Here is a 26,363-nt window from a genome sequence, read left to right as displayed (position 1 = left end):
ACAACCTGAAAAAGAAAAGAAAAATGAAAATATACATAAATAAAATCGGTTAATTATAAATTACTTTTTGGCATTTTTTAATAAACTTTATATTTTCTAAAAAATAAAGAGCAATTACAGACTAAAAATAAAAGAAATTGACACGAGTTAAATCAATTTTAATACGAAAAATTTATGGATGCCTGCATATATACTATTTAAAATACACGATCAACACCGTCAACAACGTTGAAATCAATTTTATCCTTCATGCGTAAACTTTTTCCTAAAAAAACTACTGATCGTGTTGTTTTATGTGATATATATATATATATATATATATATATATATTTCACGTGTCATGGTCTGCAATAATATTATTTCAACAACAAAAAATATTATATTTTTTGTCATATAATTTCCAATTTTCCAAAATGAAAATCCAAAAAAGAACAACCCATTTCCAAGATTTTATTAAAAAAAAAATCCCGCGAGGTTCAACTACCTTCCGTTTTGGCCAATAGATATTCACTCCATCGACCAACTCCATTTCCTCTTTGTTTTGTTTATCTGGACGCCCCTCCCCGCCCCCCCCAACTCTCTCTCTCTCTCTCTGGAGAAAGCAAGCATGGTCTCAGCCTCTCTCTCCATTCTCTCCTCCTCCTTGTTTCCCTCCAACTCCGCCACTCACTTCGATGCTTCCTCCACCTCCACCAGCTTCAAAGCCAGGCCCTTCGAATCCTCCAAACGGACCCTCAGATTCTCCAGACCCTCAAAGCTCCTTCCTTTCAAGGTCCTCGGCTCTTCCTCCCTCAGCCCAATTGAGGACGGCTCCGCCGACCAGTTTTTGCAGAACAATTCGCTTGCGGATTTCATGCGGTTCAAAAGGGGTCCCGATGGCGGAACCGGTGAGCTGCAGACGGCGGTTGTCAGCTACAAAAAGCGGTTCCCTTGGTCGCTTTTGAGGCCGTTTCTTCAGGTATTGGGTGTAAAGTTGGATTCTTTGATTTGAGTTCTTTTGTTCTGTTTGTGGGGTTTGTTTCTAATTTTTTTTTTTTTTTTTTTTCTGGGTTGTTCTTGTTTTGGTGTTGTAGGTTGATTTGGTTTCGACAATTCACATCGCGGATAATGAGTATGTATCTTCAAACAATCATTGTTATTTTTGCGCAATTGCTTCTTCTTTTGTCGTAGTTTTGCAGTTAGCTACTTATGATTGGAATTGTTTAATTGTTAGTGAAATATATGAACTCGGAAGCTAAAGCCTTATTAGTTCTAAATTATCGATTGAGTGGAAAAGTTGTTGCTCAAACATCGTGCGTGAGTTGAGCTAAATAAATGCAATGCTAGTGGTTTGAGAGATGAAGCTTTAAAGGGTAGCTTTCATATAAGTTTAAAGTGTTTTCAAGAAAAAGAATGAAGTTTTGAAGGGTAGCTTTCGTATAAGTTTTACACATAACTTTGCTGGGCTGTGATTTCAAGGAAAAAAATGTACATTCGACCCTAGAATGCTAATGAAATGCATGCCAAGATTGTTAGAGACTTGGTGCTAGGAAAGTGCCTTGATCAATTTACGTCATTTTTTGAAACTTAACTTAAATGATATGCAGAATATTTTGTTTTGGGCTCGATTTTAGATTCCCCTTGGTAATTGTTATTAACTTTCGGCAGTGGTTGATATTTTTTTTTCGGTAACAGAAGTTGATGTTTACTTAATCTGTATGAGTATAGATTGGTTGTCCCAGCCATTACAATGTTAATGATCTTAAATACAATTTCCAGGTACTTTGAGACCCTCCAAAAGGAACTTGAGTCCTATGATTGTGTCCTTTATGAGATGGTGACTAGCCGGGAAAGTTTAGAGAACAGAAGATTCCTTGCTGCCACGAAAAGACTAAAAGTCAAAAGCTCACGCTCAAGAGGATTTAACATCCTGGGATGCATTCAGCGACAGATGGCTCGGGTTCTGACTCTTGATTTCCAATTAGACTGTCTTGATTATGAGTCTGAGAATTGGTACCATGCAGACCTCGACTTCGAGACTTTCAAATTGCTTCAGGTATGTATCTTCTCTCTCCTTTTTGGAGGGTGTAAAATGCTTGAGGATCATTGGTGCATCTAATGCCTTTTTCATTTCTTTCAGGAAGAAAAGGGTGAAAGCTTCTTCACATTTGCAAGAGATATGACTGTTAGATCCACGAAAGCTATGATTCAAACTGTTTCAATTCCAGAAGGCCTTGGTCCCTGGAGATCTAAGCTTTTGTGGGCCGCACGTGTGCTTCCGATGCCACTTGTTGGCCTTCTCATTATCGGAGGTGTCTGTGCAGACACGGGCAGTCAGGAATCGGAATTTCCAGAACTAGAAGCCTTGTCTAGGCTTGATTTAGGTGCTGCGATGAAGGTCTTCTTGGCCAAGAGATTAACATCTGAGTAAGTATTTGTCAAGAGTTTCGCTTTCCATCACTTCTTCTTGATGAACGAATTTTCATAACTGATCAAACGAATTATCAATTGGGTTTTTAGTCTCAAAAGGGAATTGTGAATTGGTGCAAAAATTTGAATAGGAAAGTTGTTAGTGTGCAGGAAACTCAAAACTAACACACATGTATTACTTGGTTAAGATTCACGCAGGCTACAGCCGATGTAGAAGAGAGCTCTGTGATCATTGGTGAGAGAAACAGAGCTGCCATAGATGCTCTTGAAAAAGCAATCGACAGCGGGAACAACAAGATTGCAATACTATATGGAGGGGGTCACATGCCAGATCTGGGGAGACGATTGCAGGAGTTGGAGCTGATCCCTACTCAGGCACAATGGATTTCCGCATGGTCCATAAGGAAGCAGGATCTGAAGAGCAGTTCCCTTCCATTTCTGAAGACGATGGCGGAAGTATCAGGTTGGCCTTTGAACCGCTACCAGACTTTGGCATTGCTCATATTTTCCACGGTCCTCGCGTTGGATCTATGGTTTTGGGAGCTCTTTTTCGGCACCGCTGTGAACTGGACGTATCAACTTGCTTCACAAGTCGCTGAATATATTGACAATGCTGGGATGAATTTGTAGAAATAGTCTCCGAATCCCATTGCTCTGATTCTTTATATGTAAATACAGTAAAAATCTCTGATTGGATAATAAAAATTTACAAACCAAAACTATTTCTGAAAAGTAAATGCAAGGATCTAACTTATAATTCATAGCCAAAGCTCAGATGGAAGCTGATGATCTACTTAAAACGACGACGAGGTTCTCTTCTTTCTTGGAGCTGCCTCAGTACCTGCAATTTACAACCACCACAGAGAAAACCCGAAACACGTGAAGTGGTTTAGCGGCAAAACACATCATGTGTGGAGTGTGCTTCTTTGTATAAGTAATTTTATTTTTTGATGAAAAGTCAAGTAAGTAAAAGCACTTATACAGTTATACTGAAACACTCTCAATAGCTTTATCAAAAAGCAAAACGAACCCTTCAAACTTAATCGATAATGATCTTTCTCGAAGATTGCTCTCTTTCTTGGTGTTTCAGTATTTTTGTTCATCACGCTCAACAGGTGGTAATGCTCGTCATTTTATTTGCCAGTATTTGATGAGTTTAAATTTTAATATTTGTATATATTCAGTACATATATCTTAAAAATTAAAATCACCTCACTATAATAAATAAGGTATGTTTAGAGACAGGAGCTTCAATAAAAAGAGTGTTAAAGAGTGGTGAGCTTCGATAAAACCGATATCGCGTTTCAATAAAAAAACATCAAAAGAAATACGAAGTTGTTAAGAAAGAAGTCGAATGACTGAATGGGTTATGACTCAACCCAAAAGAAAATTGAATGACAGAGAGATGACCCAAAAATTTGTCACTCTGATTCAAGGAGGTACCTTAATCACCACTTTATCATAGCTTATTGACTAAGAAAATAGCCAAATAAAGACTTAATATCTTTTTGATTTTGAATTCAATGAAAGTATTATCTTTTCGATAAATGACTCGTTTGAAACTACTTTTAAAATAATTGAAAGAATTTTTAGAAAAAATGTTTTTGAATTTCAAAAACACTTAAGTACGTTAATGATTTTCGAGGATTCACTTATATTTTTAATGAAAATTGGTTCTAAATGTATTTTCACAAAAAATACTTTCAATTATTTTAAAAACACCTACAAACAAGCCTATAAAAATTAAAATAGAAAAAAAAAAAAAAAAGAATAATACAGATTGAAGTCAACAAGTCTGTGTAGAAGTAGGACTTTGACTAAAAGACAAAAGTAAGAGTAAATCCTTATTAATTAATAAAAACACTTATTGTCAACTAAAATCTTACAAAATTATCAGTTTAATTCTCTAATTAAAACAGAACATGAATAATAAATATGAGGCAGAAATGTAATTTCACACAGTCAAATTTTGCTTTTTTATTTTAAAATCTCTATATGTAATCCTAACATATCTCTAATTAAAAAAAAATAAAAACACTTTCCACTCCTACATCCTCTATCACTATTTTCCTCTCTTCTTTTATTTCAAAAACAAAAATAAAAATTTTCTCACACAGTTTATGTGAATTAATAGAGAAAATGCCACTACTGCTTCGGTTGCCGAACGTGTTGTTCGTTCCCAAGTTATGCCGAGTTTTCTCACTCCTCCTTCATGCAATTTTGCTCCCTTCTGCAACCTAACAAAACCTATCCACTCTCAGTCCCTCCCTCTCCAAACCAACAGAAACTGAGATCTTTACATAAAATATCCTCAGAAGAAGGAGAAGGAGTTGGGAAATGGATGTGATTGGAGATCCAGGGGAGGGGCAAATCGGTCAAAGAAAATCCGGAATGAACAAGTACACAATTGTCTGCGCTCTCTTGGCCTCCGCAAATTCCATTCTTTTGGGTTATGGTAAGTTCTTTGTGGGTTTTTTCTACCATTTCTGTCTTGTGAGATTTAGAATCGATATGTCTACTGTCAATCATTATGTGAGAAATCTTCAGGCATCTTTGTCAAATAAACATGTGCCCTCCAACTGATGGTTTCTTGATCTTAACGGAGATTTTTCTACAGAATGACCAAAATAATTGACGGAACTATTTTAGATAAAAAGCCAATAAAGCATCGGAGAGAAAGAAGTATAGAATGACTGTTTTGGAGCGTTGATAACAGTTTCATTTCCTTCAATTTTACCGAAGAAATTGCGTAAAATTTGTGCAGATATCGGAGTGATGAGTGGTGCGGTGCTCTACATCAAAGAGAATCTCAAGATCACATCAACCTAAGTGGAAATTTTGGTAGGAACCCTAAACGTGTTCTCTTTGGTAGGATCACTAGCTTCTGGCAAGACTTCAGATTATATAGGCCGGCGTTATACTATAGTCCTAGCTGCTTGCACATTCCTAATAGGTGCACTCCTCATGGGCCTAGCGCCGTCCTACCTATTTCTAATGGTCGGACGTGTCGTGGCCGGCATTGGTGTCGGCTACGCCCTCATGATAGCTCCCGTCTACACGGCTGAGTTATCCCCCGCCATGAGCCGGGGATTCCTCACCTCTCTTCCGGAAGTCTTCATCACATTCGGGTTATTACTAGGTTATATTTGTAACTACGCCTTGTCCGGCCTACGCCGCACATAAACTGGAGGCTGATGCTTGGGTTGGCGGCGGTGCCGGCAATTGGAATTGGGTTGGGAGTTATAGCAATGCCTGAGTCCCCTCGTTGGCTTGTGATGAAGGGGAAATTAAGGGAAGCAAAAGAGGTCTTACTGAAAACATCATGTTCTGAAGAGGAAGCCCAACTGAGGCTTGAGGAGATGAGTAAGTCTGCTTTGGATTTACCTATAGGCCCATTAACGGCCCAGGAAGATTCTTCAGCTGGTGAGCCTGGACAAGGGGCTTGGAATGAGCTCTTGATGCGTCCTTCTAAGCCCATTCGTCGGATGCTCGTTGCTGCCATAGGGATCAACTTTTTCATGCAAGCTTCCGGCAACGATGCCGTCGTGTACTACTGCCCGGAAGTATTTAGGGCAGCTGGAATTCACAGCAAGAAAGAGCTCTTTGGCATTAATGTCATAATGGGCCTTGCCAAAACATCCTTTGTTTTCATCTCGGCGAGTTATTTGGACCGGTTTGGGAGGCGGCCCATTTTGTTATTGGGCTCGGTCGGGATGGTGGTCTTGTTAGCTGGGCTGGGCCTCGGATCAAAATTTCTGGAGCATTCGAGTAGTAAGCCCACATGGGCCATTGCCTTGTGTATCGTGGCTGTTTGCGCAGATGTTTCGTTCTTTTCGATTGGGCTTGGGCCCATAACTTGGGTCTACTCATCGGAGATCTTTCCTATGAGGTTACGGGCCCAGGGTTCGAGTCTAGTCATATCGGTGAACCGGTTGGTAAGCGGGGTGGTGTCGATGACATTTCTAACCATCTCTAACAAGATAACATTTGGGGGAATGTTTTTTGTGTTGGCCGGAATAATGGCGGTTGCAACGGTGTTCTTTTACTTCTTTCTGCCGGAGACAAAAGGCAAGACCTTAGAAGAAATGGGGACGATTTTTTAAGACAAAGACACAACAAATGTGAATAGGGTGACGGAAATGAGAGAGATGTAGTGATTGTGCTGCCCTAAACGCCTTGTATTTTTTGTTCTACTATGAATTAAAAACATGTAATATGTTAATCTACAGTGTTGAGATTATATATTCAAAAGATATCAAGGTGAAAAAGCTACAATTAGAAGTTGCTTGTAATTAATTAAGGATGAATGGTGGTGAACAAATCCGTAACAATAGTGACCAAGGGGAAGGTTGATATACTTGTATTCTTCAATAAAAATGAAAATTCTATTTCATTCCTAACGTTGGCAAATCACACGATGACAGCCAGAAGAATGCTGAAATGGTCTTTGTAAGTTTTTTCAACAAAATGGATTGTCGTAGCTTTGCTACCAGCTATTCTTCTTTTTTTTTTTTTCTTTTTTTTTTTGGAAAGAAAAGAATAATAAACAATTCGTACATGTTGGCCCCAAATTGGTGGTCAATGGAGATTGTTAATTAAGTACATCAGATTAGATTATTACAGACTAATATCCAACATCAACCCTAAATTGTACTATACCTATATGGAATATAAAACAACTGTAAAACTGTACAACCAGTCTGTTCACAAGTAAAAAAAATAGAAGAAAAGAATAGAGAACTTAGACAAAGACAAGAGGATGACAAACAACTAGGAGAAAAATGGTGGTTGTTCACGGGTGGATGGAAAACCTGTCCCCGAAGAGTTTGCTCGCTGCAATCAGTGAAGATCTTTCTGCCCATGTTCACCGTCAAGCCAACACCGTTGCTCATCGTTTATCTAGGTTCAGTCTAAATATTGACAGTCATCTTGATTGGATTTACCACAGCCTCCTAGTTTCATTATTGATCTCCTTGTGGAGGATGTAATGTAACATTTTTGTACAGGGACTCTTGGCTCCCAATGGCCTCTCTATCAATATACTATCATCGTTTCTATCAAAACACAAAAAAAAAAAAAAAAAAAAAAAAAAAAAAAAACCTGTGCATCCACACGCATTCTAACTATACAAAATGAGTTCGATTGACTTGAGTTACTAGACATGGTAAAAATTCCAAGCAACTTTTCAACTTTGTTACTTTTCCATCGTTTAGTGCCTGTAATTGGGTTCAAATCTTTCTTTTCTCTGATTGATTTTGAAAGGTCTGTCCCCTTTTACCCATCAGTGCCCAACAATCCACATCTTGTATTGTTGTATGGGATGCTTCTGCCAAATTGCCAAAATTAATTGCGACTTCAAACAGTTATCATCGATGTGAAGAAAGGACTAGGTAAAAAAGAAAATCGCAAAACAAGAAGGGGAGATATACTTGTAGGCCTGCATGTTAAGACATTTAAATGCAAAAAAGGAAGAATCTATATAGAAGAAGAGACTTGACATACAAATGAAGACAAGAGAAGGTCCTAAATTAGCTAATATATGTTGGCAATTGTATTTGATCGCTTTTCAAAATGTATGAGAGCAAGGAAAACCATGTGCCACCACCAGGAAATATAGTTTTTCCAACGGATTTGTAGCGACCAATGAGGAGAAAAATAACCATAAGCAAAGCAAGATATCACACTAGAAGAGTCACTTTCAAGCCATAAGCTTTGCCAACCCTGCACATACGATAACTTCACAGCAAGGATAACAACATGAAACTCCGCATAGAAAGAAGTATAATGCCCCAAGTTCAAGGAGAAACCACCAATAAATCTACGCGCAGAATTTCGGAAAACCTCACCACAATAGGAAGGACCTGGGTTAAAGCTGTTTTGGAGTATGAGCTAATTAGAATTAGACACAGAGCAGTCCAAAATTAGATAGAGCTTGGCTTGTTATAAAAAGATTGCAACTAAACCCTAGAAATTGTTCATCTTGTTTTCATTATGAATTTAACTTAAAAGTTGTTCATCTTTTTTTTGAAGTTCGAATTAACCACAACTAGACACGGATAAGTTGGAATTAGCCAAAGTGTTGCTTGTTTTCATAAATACTACACATAAACATTAAATTACAACTAAACCCTAAAGCTTGTTCATTTTGTTTTCAGTCCGAATTAACCAGAATTAGATCTAAATCAGATACCAAAACTTGGCTTGTGTTTATAGAGACTTCAAATGGGCTTGAGATTGCAACTAAAACCTGAAGATTTTTCATCTTGTTTCAGTCCGAATTAACCTAAAGATTACTCATCTTGTTTCCAATTTGATCGAATTAACTCCAAAGACTGTTCATCTTTTTTTCGCGTCTGAATTAACTACAATTAGACACATCAGTTCAAATTAGCTATAGTTTACTAAACTCTAAAGATTCTCATCTTGTTTACAATTTCAATTAACAAGAATTAGCCATAGATCGGTTGAATTAACTAGAACTTGGCTTGTTAGATAAGATTACAACTTGCAAGGGGGTGATGAGAGTGTTATGAAAGCTTATTGGCTCATAGCTTGGTTCATTACCCTTGTCTTTTTTACCTCCAATCCTATTCCTTTATGGTATTCATGGAAATAGTAACCACCATTTTCGCCCAAAATGCATTCTCAACACGTCAAACACTAACCCCTCTCGCAAGTCCAGATCGATTTTTTTTTTTTTTTTTTTAATTTTCAGAGCCTGGACCTTTTAGTCATAACAAGAGCATGAAAGCGAGTGTAAGTGAATGACGAAATCTATGTCGTGGCAATAAGTTTCTTCTTGTCAAAGAGCAAACTTCGACTTGAAAAATGAATCCCATCTGCAGAAGACTGTCTGTTAGCTCTTGGTTGCATGGGAGCATTGGTTGTAAAGGTTAAGAACCTGGGCTCCCCAGTCTGTATTTAGCTGTTGGAAGCTTCTAAGACCTTGAGATGCTCGTCTTCAAATATATATACGCGCGCGCGTGTGTGTGTTTGAAGAAAATATAAATATATATACGTATTATATGCCACTAGGGTTTTTTTTTAAGAACTTTAACGAAAAGTTTTCGGTACTGTTTATTTTAACTGAAAATCATATTTTTATACTAAAAAGTCAATCCTGATACTATTCACTTTACCTTTTATTTTGTCCTTACCGTTAAAACTCAAAATTTTCAAGTTTTTTTCATTAGTTTTTTTTTTTTTTTTTTTTTTTTTTTTTTTTTTTTTTAATTGTGAAAATTGAAACGTAAGTAGTACTCAGTAGTCAGTACATGAAAACTTTCAAGTTGTTCGGTGCAAGCCGAGAGTTTTAGGTTCTCTCAATTTGTCTTTTAACTGGTGGACAAATGGGAAGCAGACACGAACATATTGACAACAGATATAAAACCAAAAATTCAGATTGAAAACATCAAAAAAGCCTGTTGAATAATAATATTTCCCATGTACAACATGGAAAAGGTGACAATATAACCTTTGTCCTCCACTCTGAATCTCACTAACCCCTCTCTCTCATGAAAATATGCATGTAACCAGGGGTGGTGGGTGACAAACCTGCATGTTTGGGGAGGTTTTCCACTTTCCAAGGCATTCTTTTTTTATGCAACGTCTGCTTGTCGAAACTTCCAATTTCAAGAGCCAAATTTGAACTCACAAGGAAGAATATAAATGATTCTGAAGAATATATTGTACATAAGTTTTATGGTCTTTCGGAAAGGAAAAGAAATGTAGCTCATGTACATAGATTACGCAAGAAGAAAATCTGTTTTTTAGACTTCAAAATAATATTTTTATGATAAAGGACTCGACAATTTTTCTAGAACGCCAATAACAATTTTAATCATCAATAAAAACTAAACTATTGGGTCACGAGCACATATAGTGTACATGGTAAGTGGTTGAATGGAGCCAGGCTGCGCTACAAATATGTTGGCTAATGACCCTCCCATTTCCATGCTTCATGCATCTGTGTGTTTAATTTAAGGTGCTTACCAACATAGAGACCCCACTTTATATTCAGAAACAAAAAAAGGACCAAATCCTTGTCTCTTTACAAACCTGTTTTCTACTTAAAGATAATATTATACCAATGAGAAGAAAGGTTCTCACGGAGAGGAAATTTTTCAGTGTGTATCCAACCACTTGTATTGGGCTACCAAACCGTATTTCCAATACACTGAAATTTCTTCTTACAGAGATAGAGTTAGGGCATCAGTCCATGTCTCATAGTCTTTACTGATTTTCTCTCGTACCCACTAATATATTTGAAAAGAGTGTTAAGATCAATCGTCTATATATGTATATTAAACACGACCTGACACATTGAAAAATTTCTCCTTACAAAGATAGAGTCAGAGCCTCAATCCAGGTCTCATAGTCATCACTGATTTTCTCTCATACCCACTAATATATTTCAAAATAGTTCTACGATCAATCGTCTATATATGTATATTAAATATGATTACTCATGGTTTACATGTCTCTCAAACGTTTCTTTTGAATTTTTTAAAGTCAAACATCTCTTTTTAATATTACAAGTGATATTCTACACATATTAATCTACACTAAAAAAATCAAAGAATTTAAACTTGAAATACATTAAGAATAAGTTGAAGTGGAAGTGGAATACTCTAACCATCAACACAATATATCACTTGCTAAGAATTTTTAGATTCTAGTTTCTTCTTTCTTTTAATTTAATATATACCTACATATAGGTATATATTACTGCAACGTCATAACAAGCCGCAGGATTGTTTGATTCCTATACAGGAACCAAGAAAGCAACATCCACAGTTTATAATAATTTCTGCATCTGCGGTGTATATTTGACAGCAATATTTTACCCTCTTCCTTGTCATTAATTAATTATTGGAAGTGCATATATAAAGGTTTCTACTTCCTTGTAACATAATCATCAATCTAACTTGAAATTGGATAATGTAAACGGAACAAGTTTGGAAAAAAATAAAAACTATACTAGAATGTCATGAAGCCAAATGACATCGAAGAAAACGTCTACAAGATGGAAGAGCTTGCTCGGAGAAATTGATTTCAAATAACATAATAAATCCAAACAAGTGAAATCAAGATTATGCCATACTTATGAAACATATTCAATTATTTAGTCACACATGTGAAAAATGCCAAAAAGAACTGTGTACATGTGAGAAAATGCCAAAACGAACTGTGTCGATGCCATATTTTTATGAAAGGCTTAAGAGCTTTTAGTTCAAACTTAGATGACCTAAAGAGCGGCAGACAAGTAGCATTTCTAGTATGGTGATATTCTACATGTATAGGTGCATAATTTAATGTTCCTCACATCTTAAGCTAGAATTTTGAATTTTCTTACGATACATAGTTTGATTATATCCAAATCCTGCTTCACATACAAGGCTTAAAGCTAAAGTGAATAGGGTAGTGTGACGCTTCCCTTACTTCGAATTCAAATCCTCTCGCGTAAACTTCATGGTTTAAAATTTTTTTTGACCAACGAATTATATAAGCTTATATTCTTTCAACATAGTTTAAACTACAATTATATATGCCCATAAATAGCCTCAAGATCACTAAAGTTTTTGGTCCACCCTCCCATGCACAAGACCTAATATAGTGCGTGGGTAATTACTCAATAACCATAGATAGAAGGCATTCCTCAGATCTGCAGTCGAATGGTTCATCATCTAGCTGCCCATGCATGCGTAACATAACTGTGTAATGATTTCATATTCATAAATTCATTCTCAAGGCAAGATTCCAAATTGGCTGAAACCCCAAAAAAAAAAAAAAAAAAAAAAAAAAATGCTAAAATACAAAAGATTAATTGGGAGGTAAAGTTGGACCATATATCATCTTAGAAAAAGAAAAATAAGAACTATTTTTTTATACCAACGAGATTTTACTTTTACTTAATTTCAACTTTAAGGGAAAATTTGTACTCAAATATACGTAATAGAGATTGCATCCGTTCTCACTAATGTGTTCACTTTCGCACCTAAGAAAAAAAAATTATGGCTACAAGTCAACAATATAATCAAATAATCAAAACCAGTATTTCTTGAAGTAATGCTATTCATACATTGTTTTTATACCACATTTTTTTATATCACCTTAGGTGACATCTGATGTGGACAGCCACATCATTTGAAAAATTTGCAAAACCCAAGGAAATGAAGGAGTTGTATACCACAATTATCATTTAATTAACTAATTTTTCTTAATTATTAGTTTATTAAATAATGAACTAAATTTAAAAATCTGATTAATTTAAATGATATAGCTGTCTATATTAAATATCACCTAAAATGATACAAAAATGTAATATAAAAATATGGTGTGAATAACATTACTCGTATTTCTTGTAGATGACAAAGGAGAAGACAAACCAGCAAAAAGTTTCCTCAAACAACTGTTAAAATATCATTTAAAACGCTCCCACTTTCGGTTTCTCATGCATTTATACCCCTCTCATCCAAACTCCTCCATCTCTCTCTCCTCTCTCTCTCTCTCTCTCTCTCTCTCTCTAGAAACTCAGTTCTTCTCCACAGCTGTCTGCAAGTGCAATGCAAAACCGATTCAAGCTCAAGCTCTCAAACATGTTCCGATCCTCATTCGGCTCCTGCAGGACCCGAAACTTATCGGACGTGATCGAAAAAGCCGTGTGCTTGCCTGAGAACCAGCAAGACTTGCATGTTGCCGAGCCGCCGCCTAAGCAGTTGCCTCCTCGACAGTTTCCTTCCATTTGCAGACCCAAATGCTACGACTCAAATCAATCCAGTATCTCTACCAAAGACGCCATGCTCCCAAGACGCAAGATTTTCGAAAAGTACTCTCCTTTTGTAGAACCCTTTAATCCCGACGGCCACACATGCCCTCCAGCCTCGCCAAACTTGCCGCCGTTAAACCCCTTCTACAACCTCCATGAGAAAAACTCGAAACAAAGAAAAACAAGAGTCAAGAAAAAGAAGAAGAAGACGAGGAATTCAAAGAAGAACAAAACCAACGATGATTTTTTCCCGTTTAGTTCTTCATCTTTCGATAGTAACAACTACAGAGGATGGTGGTCGAGCAGCGATGACGAGACTGACACACTGTTTTCTTCAAAGAGCCACTCTTCCGACTCCTCCGGGCCCCGCTTGCGCGGTCGCTCACGGCGAAACGGGAGCAGCGGCAGCCGGAGAAGAGCGAGTTCCGACGTGGGTCTGCTTCCGTTGCAAGGAAGAGTGAAGGACTGCTTTGCGGTGGTGAAGAAGTCGAGCGATCCGTACAACGACTTCAGGACATCAATGGTGGAGATGATCTTCGAGAAGCAGATATTTTCGGCGAAGGATCTCGAACAGCTTCTGCAGTGTTTTCTGTCTTTGAATTCCACACATCATCACGGAGTGATTACTGAGGTTTTTACTGAGATTTGGGAAGCTTTGTTTTCCAACGGGGGGTCTTAATGATAGAGTTTTCTGTAATCTGTGTTTTCTAGTGGATTTATTAATAGTTAGAATCGAACTTTGGGTAACTACATTGACGGGTTTAGTGGCACTTTTCTTCCGAATGCTGAAAGATATCTCAAGTTCGAATCTCACTATTCAGTCGATTCCTAAAGAGAACTACATTGATGGGTTATTATCTCTTTAGCCTCAGTTATGTGATCTCTATGTATTTTAATTCCTTTGTCTTTCTTAGTAAAAGTATATTTTGATTTTTTCTACGGATGATTTCTGAGTTTTCTTCTGTTCTTTTTATGATTTGACAGAAAAAAATAAAGCATAAACAATTGGTGTTTGAAAATATGAAGCAGAAAAAGAAAAGCTTGTGGAAGTTCATTGATGCTTTTTTGAAAAAAGATTGGTTGAGGAAAAAGGGTCTGAATGTTTCCATTACTTTTTTGAGTGTGGGATGACAACTCTTTCAACTTTTTCAACTTAGAACACTTGAAAGATGGGGAAAGCAAGTGGTTTAGATCACATAAAGTTGCTATAATTTTTTGTATGTGGTTGTACCTTTTTGAATCTCCATGCCAAAGATCGCACCAAAAGAATACAAAAAGGTAATCCAACTTTCAAAATCCTCTAGGTAAAAAGTCCTTGATTGAACATTATTTTTGTACTATACTCAGGCTTAGCTTCTCCCTAACCTAAAAAGACTAGGATTAATTAGAAGAAGCTTTTGGGGGCTTCCCCTTTTAGCCTTTTAGAGTTTTTTCAAATTACAGTGTAATTATTATTAGGGATGGATAACGGTTATGTCAAACAGATAATCGTGGTTATTTACTCACTTTGGCAAAGGATCATTTCATTAGTAACTCATGCACTTTGATAATCGTGGTTATTTACTCACTTCCGTTGGCAAGGGGTCCTTTTGTTAGTAACTCATGCACTCTGCTCCTCAATATGATCCTCCACAGACTTTTGGTATTTATTCTTGATGGACAAGCGTTTTAAGAAAATTTTGCTCATAATTAATTTTGTTCAACATTGGTTATTATTATGTAAAAGCAATATTGAAGGAGGAGAATTCGAAAACATAACATTTGATACAAAAACAAAATACTTTTAATTACTTTATTCTTAAATTTTTGATACAAAGATAAACGTTTTCGATCACTTTCTTCTTAGTTCACAAGTTTGAATGACAAACATGTGTTTATTGGGAGATTAAAATTACAAACAATTAACTGGGGATTATTGGCACAATGCCAATGGACAAGAAAACCAAAATTGTTAATATTTGCAACTTGTTAAGAGAGACAATATATATCATTGGGAGTTAGGTGAATCTATTTTTGTTGTGCTGTCAAACTACACATATGTTTAATTAATAAAATCAAATTTGATTCCTTTACTATATATACAAACAATTAACTGGGGATTTTTGTTAGTTGTTAGACTATGAGCATCCAAGTCATAACCAATTAACAATCTCATAATATAAGAAAACATAAAAACTCGAAAGCGTATCCATCTCTATAAGCTGTTAAGCTGTTAGCGTCTAACTCAGAATCAATTGACAGCCTCATAATTTGAACAAACATCAAAATTCAAATGAGTGTTCCATTTTTAAGTGCAAAGTAAACAAATACTAACTTGCATGTGTTGTTAGTACGTAAATTTGAATCATTAACTGTGTAAATTATCATTTGAATGTGTGGTTCAGATTGTTCTAACGTTACTGTAAATGCCACCCAATTTGTCAATAATGTTGGTACGTTACCCGAATTGCCAATCGATTGATACGTGAAAGAATGTGCATGAACAAAAGAACGGAAAGAAGAGTTTTGTTTTTTTTTTTTTTTTTTGTTTTGTTCGTAAGGAGGAATATTTGGCAGCAGCAGTAGCTTTCTATTGAAAGCTGATATGTCAAGTAATTGCAGCAGTAGTAGCTTTCTATTGAAAACTGATAAGTCCGTTTCAGAGGAAAATAGGGCAAATGGGTTTTTGCCGAAAAATAAAAATTGAAATGAAAGAGAAGACACAATGGAATGGAAGGAGAAAATATAGATTTTGAACCAAAGTGGGGACCTTTTGGTAGAATGTGATATCTAGAAAGCTATGTCACATAAATTTTGGACAGATGAGAAAAAAAATGTGATTTCTCGAAATAGAATTATCAGTGCATCCAAAAATTTGATGTTGGTACGGCTACTTAGTATTATGGTCTAGTGTAAGACGTCTTACGTTCGATCCTCGCTAAAGGCGAATTTGAACCACATTATTATGACTAACTCATTGTAAGGCTTAACTCACTCACACTCCCCTAGTGTAAATAATATCGTTTGTTAAAAAAAAAAAAAAAACCGATATATGTGCACATTATACTTATATTTATATTGTAACATATGTATTTATTTAAATTACAAGAGTGCAAAATATCAACCTTATCGTTTACTTTTATATGATTTTTTTAAAGATTAGCTATATTATATTGAAATTATATCAATTTACACACATACAAAGACACGCTAAGTAACAAGTGTTCCAGTTACACATACAAAATTCATCCTACTCCTTTCTCCAATGAACTTTTTGATGACCATTATAATTGGAGGGCTGAGCTGAGGTGTCAGATCTGCAGGCACAGTCCTGTCACCTGTGTGTAAATACTGCTTACCAAAGTTGGAAGCGATTTAAAAGAATGTCTGACTATTGCCAATGATGTAACATTTGATGGGTGCATCCGGTGGGCTGCATGGCATTTTTTGGGTTACTGAGCCTTAATGCTCTTTTAATTTCTCCATTGGGCTAACGATTTTGGGTTTCTGTGCCCTCTCACTGTCTCACACATATTCCCAGGTAAAGTAATTGGGCTTTTTGGGTTGGGCTATTCGTGGAAAGGGAGTAAGAACTCGGACCATATCTGTACCCAGCAAGACTGACAGGTGACAATTGAAGGATTTTGGGTTGGGAATGGACCACAGCTTAAACCCCTGAAAACTCACTTGAGGTTTTGATTTAGCGGATTCAAAATAAGAGACGCGGTGTGTCATATGTTATTATATAAGTGAAGAAATTTTTTTTTTTCAAGTATCTTTCTACTTATATAATGACATATAGCGTATGTGCTCGTGTTTTAGGAATACTAAAAAATCTCTTCTAACCATGAGAGAAAGTTTTTTAAAATACGAGAATAAAGTGTATATATAATCCATGTTCTATGAGGTGGATGAAAAATAAAATAATGAGGTAAAAATAATATAGAAATTATGTTAGAATTGATATTAAACACTTAGATGTGTTTCCTAAGAAAAGCACTTACTTGAAAAAAGGCACCTAGGGAGCGGTTCAAGAAGCATCAAGTATTTAACGCTGGTTTGGTATTGTTGTGTTTTGAAAAAAAGTTGCTTCTGCTATGTTGTGAGAATAAGCAGCTGTGAAATAAAGCAGCAGAGTGTTTAGTAAACTTTTTTGTAAAAGTGCTTTTGAAAAAAAAAAAAGAGTAGTATTATAGTGTTTGGTAAACTTTTATGTAAAACAGATGTGAAAAAAAATCGGTTTTTCAAAGCTGGGTTTTGCAGCTTCTTGTTTTTGGCTTTTTTTCACCTAAAACTGTGAAAAAAAGCTGAAGCTGAATGTTTACCAAACAGAAAAAAACTCTCTGCTTTTTTTGATACTAACTTTTTTCAAAATCACCTAAGTACCAAACCAGGGCTTAGTAGGTGATCTTCCAAAAAGCGCTTCTATAGCCTAAGAATACTTAGTTTTTTTCTTTTTTTTTTCCTGCTAAATGTAGTATGGATTTTTTTTTTTTTGGTTGTGAAAAAACCCTTTTGGTCCTTACAAAAAACACTCTCAAGAGATTTTTTTTTTTTTTTTTTTTTTGAAGTTTTCGTTATTAGATAAGATAGGTTTGATACAACAAAACATTCTGATCAAAAATCAATGTCCAAGAAATTTGAACACGGACAATTAAACTTACTGCAACATTTAGAAATTGGGTGTCCATAGAACAAAACGTCATAAGGAGATTTCATTGATAGATTGAATCTTTATTTTCATCATTGTTTTGTGTAATCTACTATGAATACATACGTATGTAGATGCTGTAACATGAATTTTTTTTTAACAAATGATATTATCTACACTAAGAGAATGGAGGAGTGCCTAAGCCTTACAATGGGCTTGCCATAATAATGTGATTCAGCTTTGCTTTTGGCAATAATCGAACTTAAGATCTCTTACTTAATGATGATGCTAGAGAGACCATCTTTGCAGAACATCTTTTTGTAGACCAGAAGTTACGTCAGTTGGTGATTGAAATCATTCTTTAAATCATTAAAAATATAGTCCAACCATCAATCATCACATCTTGTAGTTTACAAAATATTATTGAGTATATAAAACTTAATTGGTTAGTAGTAATTTCTAATAGCATGGCATTTGCTGAGGGTTGTGCTATAGAACAATCAAGCATGTAAAGTCTCAAGTTAAATGTTAAAATCTATGAGACTAAGACAAACCATTATAACCCTTGGAGTGCTTTTGGAGAACCACAAGTACTCAATTGCTCAACAATAAAAGTATAGAGAGACCATAAAGCTGGTAAAACCCACATCATTACAGCTCAGTAACCCAAAAGTACTATCCGTTGCCTTTTAAGGAGTTTAAATTTTCTGTCCCCAAAATTCTCTGTTGTGTTTCTATGACCTATCTCATTTGTTGACACTTGATCATTCATTTAAACATCTCTTAAAAGCTAAAGATAAATTAAGTCAAAAAGATACGTGTTACTCAAGTAGATAAGTCACAGAAAGGCCACATAAAATTTTGAGTACAGAAGATTTTGAATTTCCTTCCAAGTGAGTGATAGATGAGTCATTGGTGGCTTTGCTTTGTCATACCTAATTGTTCATGAAGAGTACATCAATTCGAAAACTTCCATTTGCAAGAGCCAACTACTGAAACAAAACATAGGAAATCAAGGGAGATACAATGTCATTATCTAAGGTGGAGTGATTTCATTATCATGACTCTTTTATACTTTATTAATAAGAGGTATGTGTATAAGGTAATGACATTGATAGTTCGTATATCAAATAATCATATAGCATCATGGCAGTAACATCGAAAAAATTCGTTGTATGTAAAAGAAGTATATAAAAGTGGGAAAAGTAAAGAGAATCGATTATCAATCAAATTAGCTAGATGAGAGAATTGGTCCAACAACCATCCCGCTCCTTTCATTCTCCTAAAGCGGCTACACACCAACTCCCACCTTCTAAAGTAAAAGCAACGAAACAATCTTTTTGTACAAAAAGGAACAGTCGCCACCTTAAGCTACAATACATCTCTCATTTCATCACCATATGATCCATGATCTTTGATCACAGAGAGAGAGAGAGAGAGGGAGAGAGAGAGAGAAGGAAGGGAGCGTGTGGAGACAAAGAAACATAAAGGGAAAAGCCGAAGGGAGGAGGACTTCCCTTTTTCCGTAGAAAGTTAAACAACCTTCCATGGCTCCTCTGATTCTATTATCTGTATAAAGAAACCCTTCCTTCGTCACTGAGATCATCACTTGCAAGAAGCCAAAAGTACTGAAAGATCTCTCTCTCTCTCTCTCTCTCTCTCTCTCTCTCTCTCCTCTCTCTCTCTCTCTCTCTTTTCATTTATTAAAACACACCACAAGCTGCCGCCAATGTTGCTTAGGAGCTCCATTTACCACACCAAGAAGTTCTTCCAGAAAACCCTAGGGAGCTTGAAGAACTTCTTCTCTGACGGAAGCTACCAAAAGCTCCCAAAATCCCCCACTTTCCACAGCTACGACAACCCCTTTCCCCATGCTTCTGCTTCTACTTCTGTTTCTGTCGTTGACAACATGAATAATCTCCACGCCACAACATACAAAGACTTGGACAAGTTGTACACCGACTTCACAGACCAATGGGATTCAAAAATCGAAAACATCAGGCGATCGACGAACAAGAAGAAACATCCCTCCACACCCGCCAAATCACAACATCTTCATAAAGATCATGTTCAAAACCCTTCAAGCTTATCTCCACGGCCACTCAATTCACATCCTGCAGCTGCAGGTTCTCCTCCTGCAAAGATTGAAGCCTTTTCAAAGGAATCGAGGGCCGTGGGAAGGGGTTGTTTGGTGGAACAGAAGCTGAAGGAGTTGGAGATGTTGGACGTGAGCAATGTAGATCATGTTTTGGACATCGAAGAGGTTCTTCATTATTATTCTAGACTCACTTGTCCTGCCTATTTAGAAATTGTGGAAAAGTTTTTCATGGAAATGTATTCGGAGTTTTTCTCTCCGGCACGCAGCGTCAATTCTGGCCTGAGGCCGAGGCCTGTGAGGTCCTAACTAAACTTTTGGAAATTTGAGAGATGGGAAAAAAGTTACTAGTGATTAAATCATTCCACTTGTATTTAAACCTCTCATCAGTTATTGTACTTTACATTCTATTATTCTTATGTTAGTTTGTGGTCGACATTTGTTTCAATTGTTTGTGTGTGTGACAACCTCTCTCTGAATAATCTGATTTCTTGATTCATTCTTCTTTGATTGGTACTGATGAATTTAACTTGCAATTCTGACTATATATTTCTTAAAAGTTTTAGTATTTTAGCATCATGCTGAATTGGATGGATTTAGGTAATACAAATTTTAACCTTTTGCTTTAAAATAAAGTAAAAAAGGTAGTCGGAAAACATATGCTTTAACATCCCGCGAAGGGCTCGTTTTGACAGTACTACTAGAAAGCTTAAAATACGTTCGTATAATTAAAAGTGTTATGGCAACGATTGGAAGAATAACTCAAATGTGGATTTAACAACACGGTTTAGTGTCTTTGGGAAAATCATCTACAAGCGTATTATAAAGAGTAGTAGAAGTTTTTCTATAGTAAACATTTTCAAACGGACCCTAACCTGCATAAGAGTGATTAATGAATAACAAATATTCTTTTTCTTTAAAAAAAAAAAAAAAAAAAAAAAAAAAAAAAAGGCCATTGCATTTGTTAGAACATTATCTTTTTGTTCACATCGCTCAATAAAATCTAATTTACCTAATTTTTTTGTTTAATTTTTTATGACCAACACGGTTGCAACTTGCAACGATTCATATTAATAAGGGCAGAATAAAGTCATTGGTCTACTGGTATATTTCACTTCCATAACGTTGGAAGGATTTGACGGACGAATATGGATTGAATCTTTAGTTGTAAGTTGTAACTTTGAATTATGGGCTATTGGACCAAGGCAACAAAAAGATTGATGAAGCTTAACACGTATGGTGTTTGTTCTGATTTTACCAACCCAATTTGTTTTTTGTTATGCAACCCAATTTGTTTAATGGATCAGGCATCTCATCTCATTTTGTCGGTTACAGTAACACTAGCCCAAAAACTTTTGTTGGGTACAGTAACACTAGCCCAAAAGTACTTCCTTTATTGGTAAAACTAGCCCAAATACTTGGACCGCACACGATGATTCTGTGTTAGACAATCTATAAAAAATTGGGGTAGGGAAACCAAATTTGAGGCCTCATCTTATATCAGTAAGAGAAGTACTACTATACTAAAAGCTAGTTTAATGGTGTTACATTTTTTTTACTTTCTTTTACAGGAGACTAATATTGTTGATTATACACATAACCGTCATTTTACATAAAGAAGATTCCTAAATTTAGACTAACAAAACATTTTCTTCCACAGTTAACATCTTTCCACATGAAATGTTACTTTTGTAAAAAGAAAAATTTCCATATGAAAAAGAAGTGTGAAAATGATTTTGTATTGGAAAGTTTTAAAAGTAAAATGACCTTTATGATTTCCCCAATACCTCACTATGTGTAGGAGCAAAAAAATAAATTATTATTCATTCCACGTTTGCAAGTGTTTTGTTGCTTTTGGTGACCTTTATAACTAGACATATCTTGTACTAGAAGAATGTGAGTCCAGCACCATGTAATCATGTTGTAGTGGCTTGTAGCAAGTGATTTGATGTCTAGGGTTTTGCATTGTTTCTAATGAAGAAAGGGAAATATTAAGGGAAATCTCTATGAACTCTCAATCACTTCATATTTTAACGTCAATTCCCGTGCAAACATTATGAAATATTGTGCAAAAACATGATACGGAAAAGAGTTTATGGGGAGTCCTACTTAGAGAGAGTCTCTGCCTTAACATTTCTAGAAGAAAAAAAAAGTGCTGCAAGTAAAATAAGATGGAAATGGTGCGAACTGATTCAAGAATCTTGGATCTCTCCACTAAAACTTTGGTGGCACTCAACAAATATCACATCAACTATCTCATGAGGCATGAGTACCAATAAGTTGGAACCCCAGCAACATGGAATCAAATATGCACGGGAGTTTTGTTCTTTCTTGGTTGAAAAGCAAAGGAAGATTCGCTTGGATCCACTTTAGATTCCAAGAAGATGAGGGAAAACTATGTGTCACTCGAGTACTAGACTAGAAAAAGTAACCAAGTGGGTTAAAATACGACTCTCTCCTTTGAGTAAGTGTGCAGCTCTCTTTAATCATCTGCATGCTCTTTTGAAACAAAAAACGCACAGTAATAATAATAAAAAAAGAACCATCTTTTTACTGCTCTCTCTCAAAACCCTAGAGCTAGGGGTCATGAGGAATACAGAATTCAACCTGCAGGCTTGCTGTGATCATCATTTTTAAATTGACCAGTATTTGAGCAATTGGTCGGGGTATCACAAACACGATCTTATTCCAGTCAAAATATAACAATGTGTCTTTTCTTTATTTATATCTCCTGAAAGTAAAATATATCGAACATTTTGTCTGCTGTTATAGCACGTAATATCATATCACAATGCCTATAAAAATTTCTCCCAGTAAACAACTTCATGACACGATTAAAGTGCTATGTCACTTTAACATAGATATTGGGAGGCATTTTAAGTGGGATTATATAGCTTTCATGAGTTGAAAACTTTCACACCCTTCCAGACCTTGATATGGTGTACGTATGTAGTGACAAAATTTGAAAGAAATTGACAATGACAATATTGGTTTTACACAAGGCCCGCGGCTATGAAATTAAATGTTATACATTGAAAAAACGTGTTGCTAACTCAAACCAATTTTAGCTAATTGGTGGGGAATGATCTTGTAGTACTGTTATAACACATACATAATTGTGACGGGTGGGCAAACCGTCATTCTCATAGGACTACTAACCCTAATCAATGTATATTGCTCATCTGACTAAATAAGAAGCCTTTGAATCAGTTGCATGCATGTTCATGATGTTATTAATTAGTCAGCTATGATCGTATGAGTTATTACATACTACTCAAAAAACACTATATTATCTGTTGTATGTAAGAATTTATCGAGAACTAACTCCAATTGTATGAGAAAATATATGTTGCATGTAGGAATTTTTTAACGGACATTATAAGATAAGTGTGGAGAGAGATTTCATCGATGGTGAAAGTGGAGGGTCAGTATGGGGATCGATGGATGGGGCGCGATGGAATGATTGAAGAAGACAAGTTGCAAGTGGTGGTCAATAATCGATGCATGTAGCTAGGTAGGTAGTTCAATAGAATATATAGCTTTAGCTAGCAAAATTTAAGTTAGGTATGTAGAGATGGAAATATTATGCAAACATATATGTAGGATTGGAAATATATATTTGGACATACGTTTTTGTAGCTTTCATTGTATAATGTTTTTTAAAGATTTAAACCGTTTTATTTCAATTCATCTAGATCATTCTTATAAAAAATTATACAAATTCATAACCATTAAGAGATTCATTTGTAATTAATAAAATACATGAATACAGTTCTATAAAGAAAAATTAAATTTAATCTAATAGTAATATATATTCGAATATGGGTAAATTTTGGTAGAGTTATTATTTGAAAAAAGACATAAACATAAACAGTTTAATTGTTGAAATACCATACAAAATGAACTATAAAAAATATTTGTCGCGACCCCAAATTCTAACCTCTATATATAGTGAACATGTGGTCTGCGAAATTATAAAAGTGACGATCGATCGAGTACGTGGTAGCAGTCATGTCCATCTCGAAATTCCCCAAATGCCTCTGACAATTCGTCCTGCTCCTACGCACGCCCTTGCGCCTGCATGTCTTGCCTTTTTCATCTGCTTTATAAAGTGACTCTATTGTATCAAATTTAGATCCGTTTTCATGCCATCTGGTTGCTTGACCAGATTTGCTCGTCGCATCTTTTTTAGGGTTTACTAAGCTCGGTAATATAAGACTTACTCATTCATTTAATCCAACGGCTTAGAGAAAAATGGTCCTGCAGAATTTTTTAGGGTTTACTCAATTATCAGAGAGTTACTTGCCCTAACCAATAAATATTTAAGGACCACGAACAATAAAGGCAGTAAATCTATCAAAATTCGACGGTCTAAATCGACCAGCATGCGCACCATGCATGTTTTCATACACTGAGGTTCACATATTATAGGCCTGGCTATCACGTGTAATCTGGACCATTTACGTCGTAATCTGCAAGGCAACTAAAAGGTGGTTGAGGGCCGGTCAGGCAATGTTTAACGCACAGCAACAGATACCCAGAACTTGAAAACCCTAGTTTGCATATAATTAAAACGGATGGAATCTCTGTTTTAGGTAAAACAATGGATTGTATTTGAAAAAATAAGAATTACACAAGAAGAAAACTTAGCTCATACTTTAAAGGGAGCAGACGAGTCAAACTAGATGTAAAATTTCGGATTGTAGCAACTATGGAACTATTCTCAAGGAAAGCAAGTAGAAGAAATTTTAGATGTTTCTTGAACCAGACTTTTTGTAACGAGAAACGTTTGGAATTGAGCCAAACAGTGAGAGAAACTTCGTTAGCTTGTCGGTTGGATGAAATTAATGTTGTGATTAAATTAAAATTCCAACCAAATTAACGAAGAATATAAAATTGCTATCTATAAAGAAGAGGGATTCACTGGAGACTTATTCAGAAAAAAAAAGACGAAAGAAACAAAAAAAAGATTCTATTGGGATGTCGGTGGGAATTCAAGCATGCATTGCTTGGGATGGATCCAGCTCATGCAAAGAGAGAGAATTGTCACATTATCTCATCATTGAAACTTTCCTTCTCGACTATATGTTGTATAGTATAATTAAGAGGACTTTAATCAAATTAATATTTACAGTTATGGGATCTCATGGGCTTTAGGGCCACCGGGCAATTATTAGTAGGGCACACTTGCTGGTCCTGATTAGGGTTTTAGAAGTTGAAATCCCTCAGTCTCACAGATGTTGATACTCTCTTTCTCTCTCTCTCTCTCTCAGTTTACTCTAGTATTGTCTTCATGCTGAACTTGAAGATTCGTTTTGTATCATGCTTCATCAATTCCAATCGGTCGGAATAAAACCCGCCAACAACAAATCTTTAAAACCCTAACACACACCCTCAATTGTAGCAAGTATATTTGTCAATGTCCGTATCACTGCAGCACTGCTGCTATCCCGTTTTTCTGTTTTCATTTTCAATTATATATCTTAGACTAGTTGCACCATTTTTATCACATCACATGGCTATCCTCTCATGTTTACTCAGTAATCATCATATTCAAGTATTTACCATATATATAATTTAATTACTAAAACTTACTATGTTATAATATTTTATTGATCACTACCAAAGTTCAAGGTGTGAATGGTGTTTTTTGAGTTTTTCGTGTTTGTTTTTGGCCGAATATACCTTATGAAAATGGGAACGACGAAACAATTCTAATTGCCACGACTAAAGATGGATTTTGGTGTTTCAATGACGTTTTAGTAGGTCAAAAATAGTGTTTATGTTGTATGGTCTTTTTGGATTTTTTTTTAGTTTCCCGTTTTATTGTCCTTCCGTAACTATGATTGTATTTCAATCAAATTATCTATTATTATTATTTTTTTGAGTCAAGTAATAGCGTTAATAATTTCCATCATTATGGTAAATAGCCACTTGCTAATTATCTATCAATTGAAAATCAAGAGTTTTTCTCAAACGTCCAAAGTTTCAGAGTCCTATCTAAGGATGACTACTTGTGACTCATTTACCCTATAACTTCCGCTCTGTCATAAATTGATATACTTTTCCTTTGTCTCAATCAAACAAAAAGTAAGAAGTTTGATGTCAACGATCAGAATAATAATTCAGAAGTTAGTCATGATCACCAGCTAAGAAATGATACTGATCCATCCAGCCTCGTTGATTGGTTCACATATATAATTTTCAACATTCAGGCATGAATGTGACTTCATATATATTCACAGTATATATGTAATTGGCATAAATGTTAGACGATACATAAGTATTGACAAGGTCAAGCAGTTGTGGTGGATATATATTCTAGGAATGCTCATGAGTCTGGAAGCCGCTGGTAATTGTGGTCCGAGAAACTGATAGGATATAAATACTGACTGAGATAAGGGCCATAAGGCAATAAGGATAACAGTTAATGCAATTCATCATCAAATATTTGCAAAGAT

General features: G+C 35.6%; 3 protein-coding genes and 1 pseudogene across 4 annotated transcripts; all 4 read left to right on the top strand.

The window, feature by feature from the left end:
* The first annotated feature begins 487 nt into the window (after positions 1-487).
* On the top strand, positions 488-3,146 carry LOC137748466 (uncharacterized). The gene is made up of 5 exons (XM_068488619.2): positions 488-958; positions 1,074-1,111; positions 1,759-2,035; positions 2,120-2,406; positions 2,598-3,146. The coding sequence occupies exons 1-5, from the start codon at positions 608-610 to the stop codon at positions 3,037-3,039; spliced, it is 1,395 nt and encodes a 464-aa protein (XP_068344720.2). The 5' UTR covers positions 488-607; the 3' UTR covers positions 3,040-3,146.
* A 1,457-nt stretch (positions 3,147-4,603) lies between these two features.
* On the top strand, positions 4,604-6,677 carry LOC137748983 (polyol transporter 5-like; annotated as a pseudogene). Its single transcript, XR_015959505.1, has 2 exons — positions 4,604-4,864; positions 5,174-6,677. The product of XR_015959505.1 is annotated as a polyol transporter 5-like (transcript).
* Positions 6,678-12,873: 6,196 nt separating this feature from the next.
* Positions 12,874-14,116, top strand: LOC137746421 (transcription repressor OFP8). Its single transcript, XM_068486441.2, has one exon. It carries the CDS (start codon positions 12,975-12,977, stop codon positions 13,854-13,856), a length of 882 nt encoding a protein of 293 aa, XP_068342542.2. The 5' UTR covers positions 12,874-12,974; the 3' UTR covers positions 13,857-14,116.
* A 5,077-nt stretch (positions 14,117-19,193) lies between these two features.
* LOC137746925 (uncharacterized) lies at positions 19,194-20,350 on the top strand. The gene has a single exon (XM_068486934.2). The coding sequence runs from the start codon at positions 19,537-19,539 to the stop codon at positions 20,209-20,211; it is 675 nt and encodes a 224-aa protein (XP_068343035.2). The 5' UTR covers positions 19,194-19,536; the 3' UTR covers positions 20,212-20,350.
* The last annotated feature ends 6,013 nt before the right edge of the window (positions 20,351-26,363 follow it).

This window comes from Pyrus communis, chromosome 2 (assembly GCF_041283825.1).
Source record: "Pyrus communis isolate YQ-2024b chromosome 2, ASM4128382v1, whole genome shotgun sequence".
Lineage (NCBI taxonomy): Eukaryota > Viridiplantae > Streptophyta > Magnoliopsida > Rosales > Rosaceae > Pyrus > Pyrus communis.
Note: the sequence above shows the minus strand (reverse complement) of the source record. Positions and strands in the feature narration are given on the sequence as shown.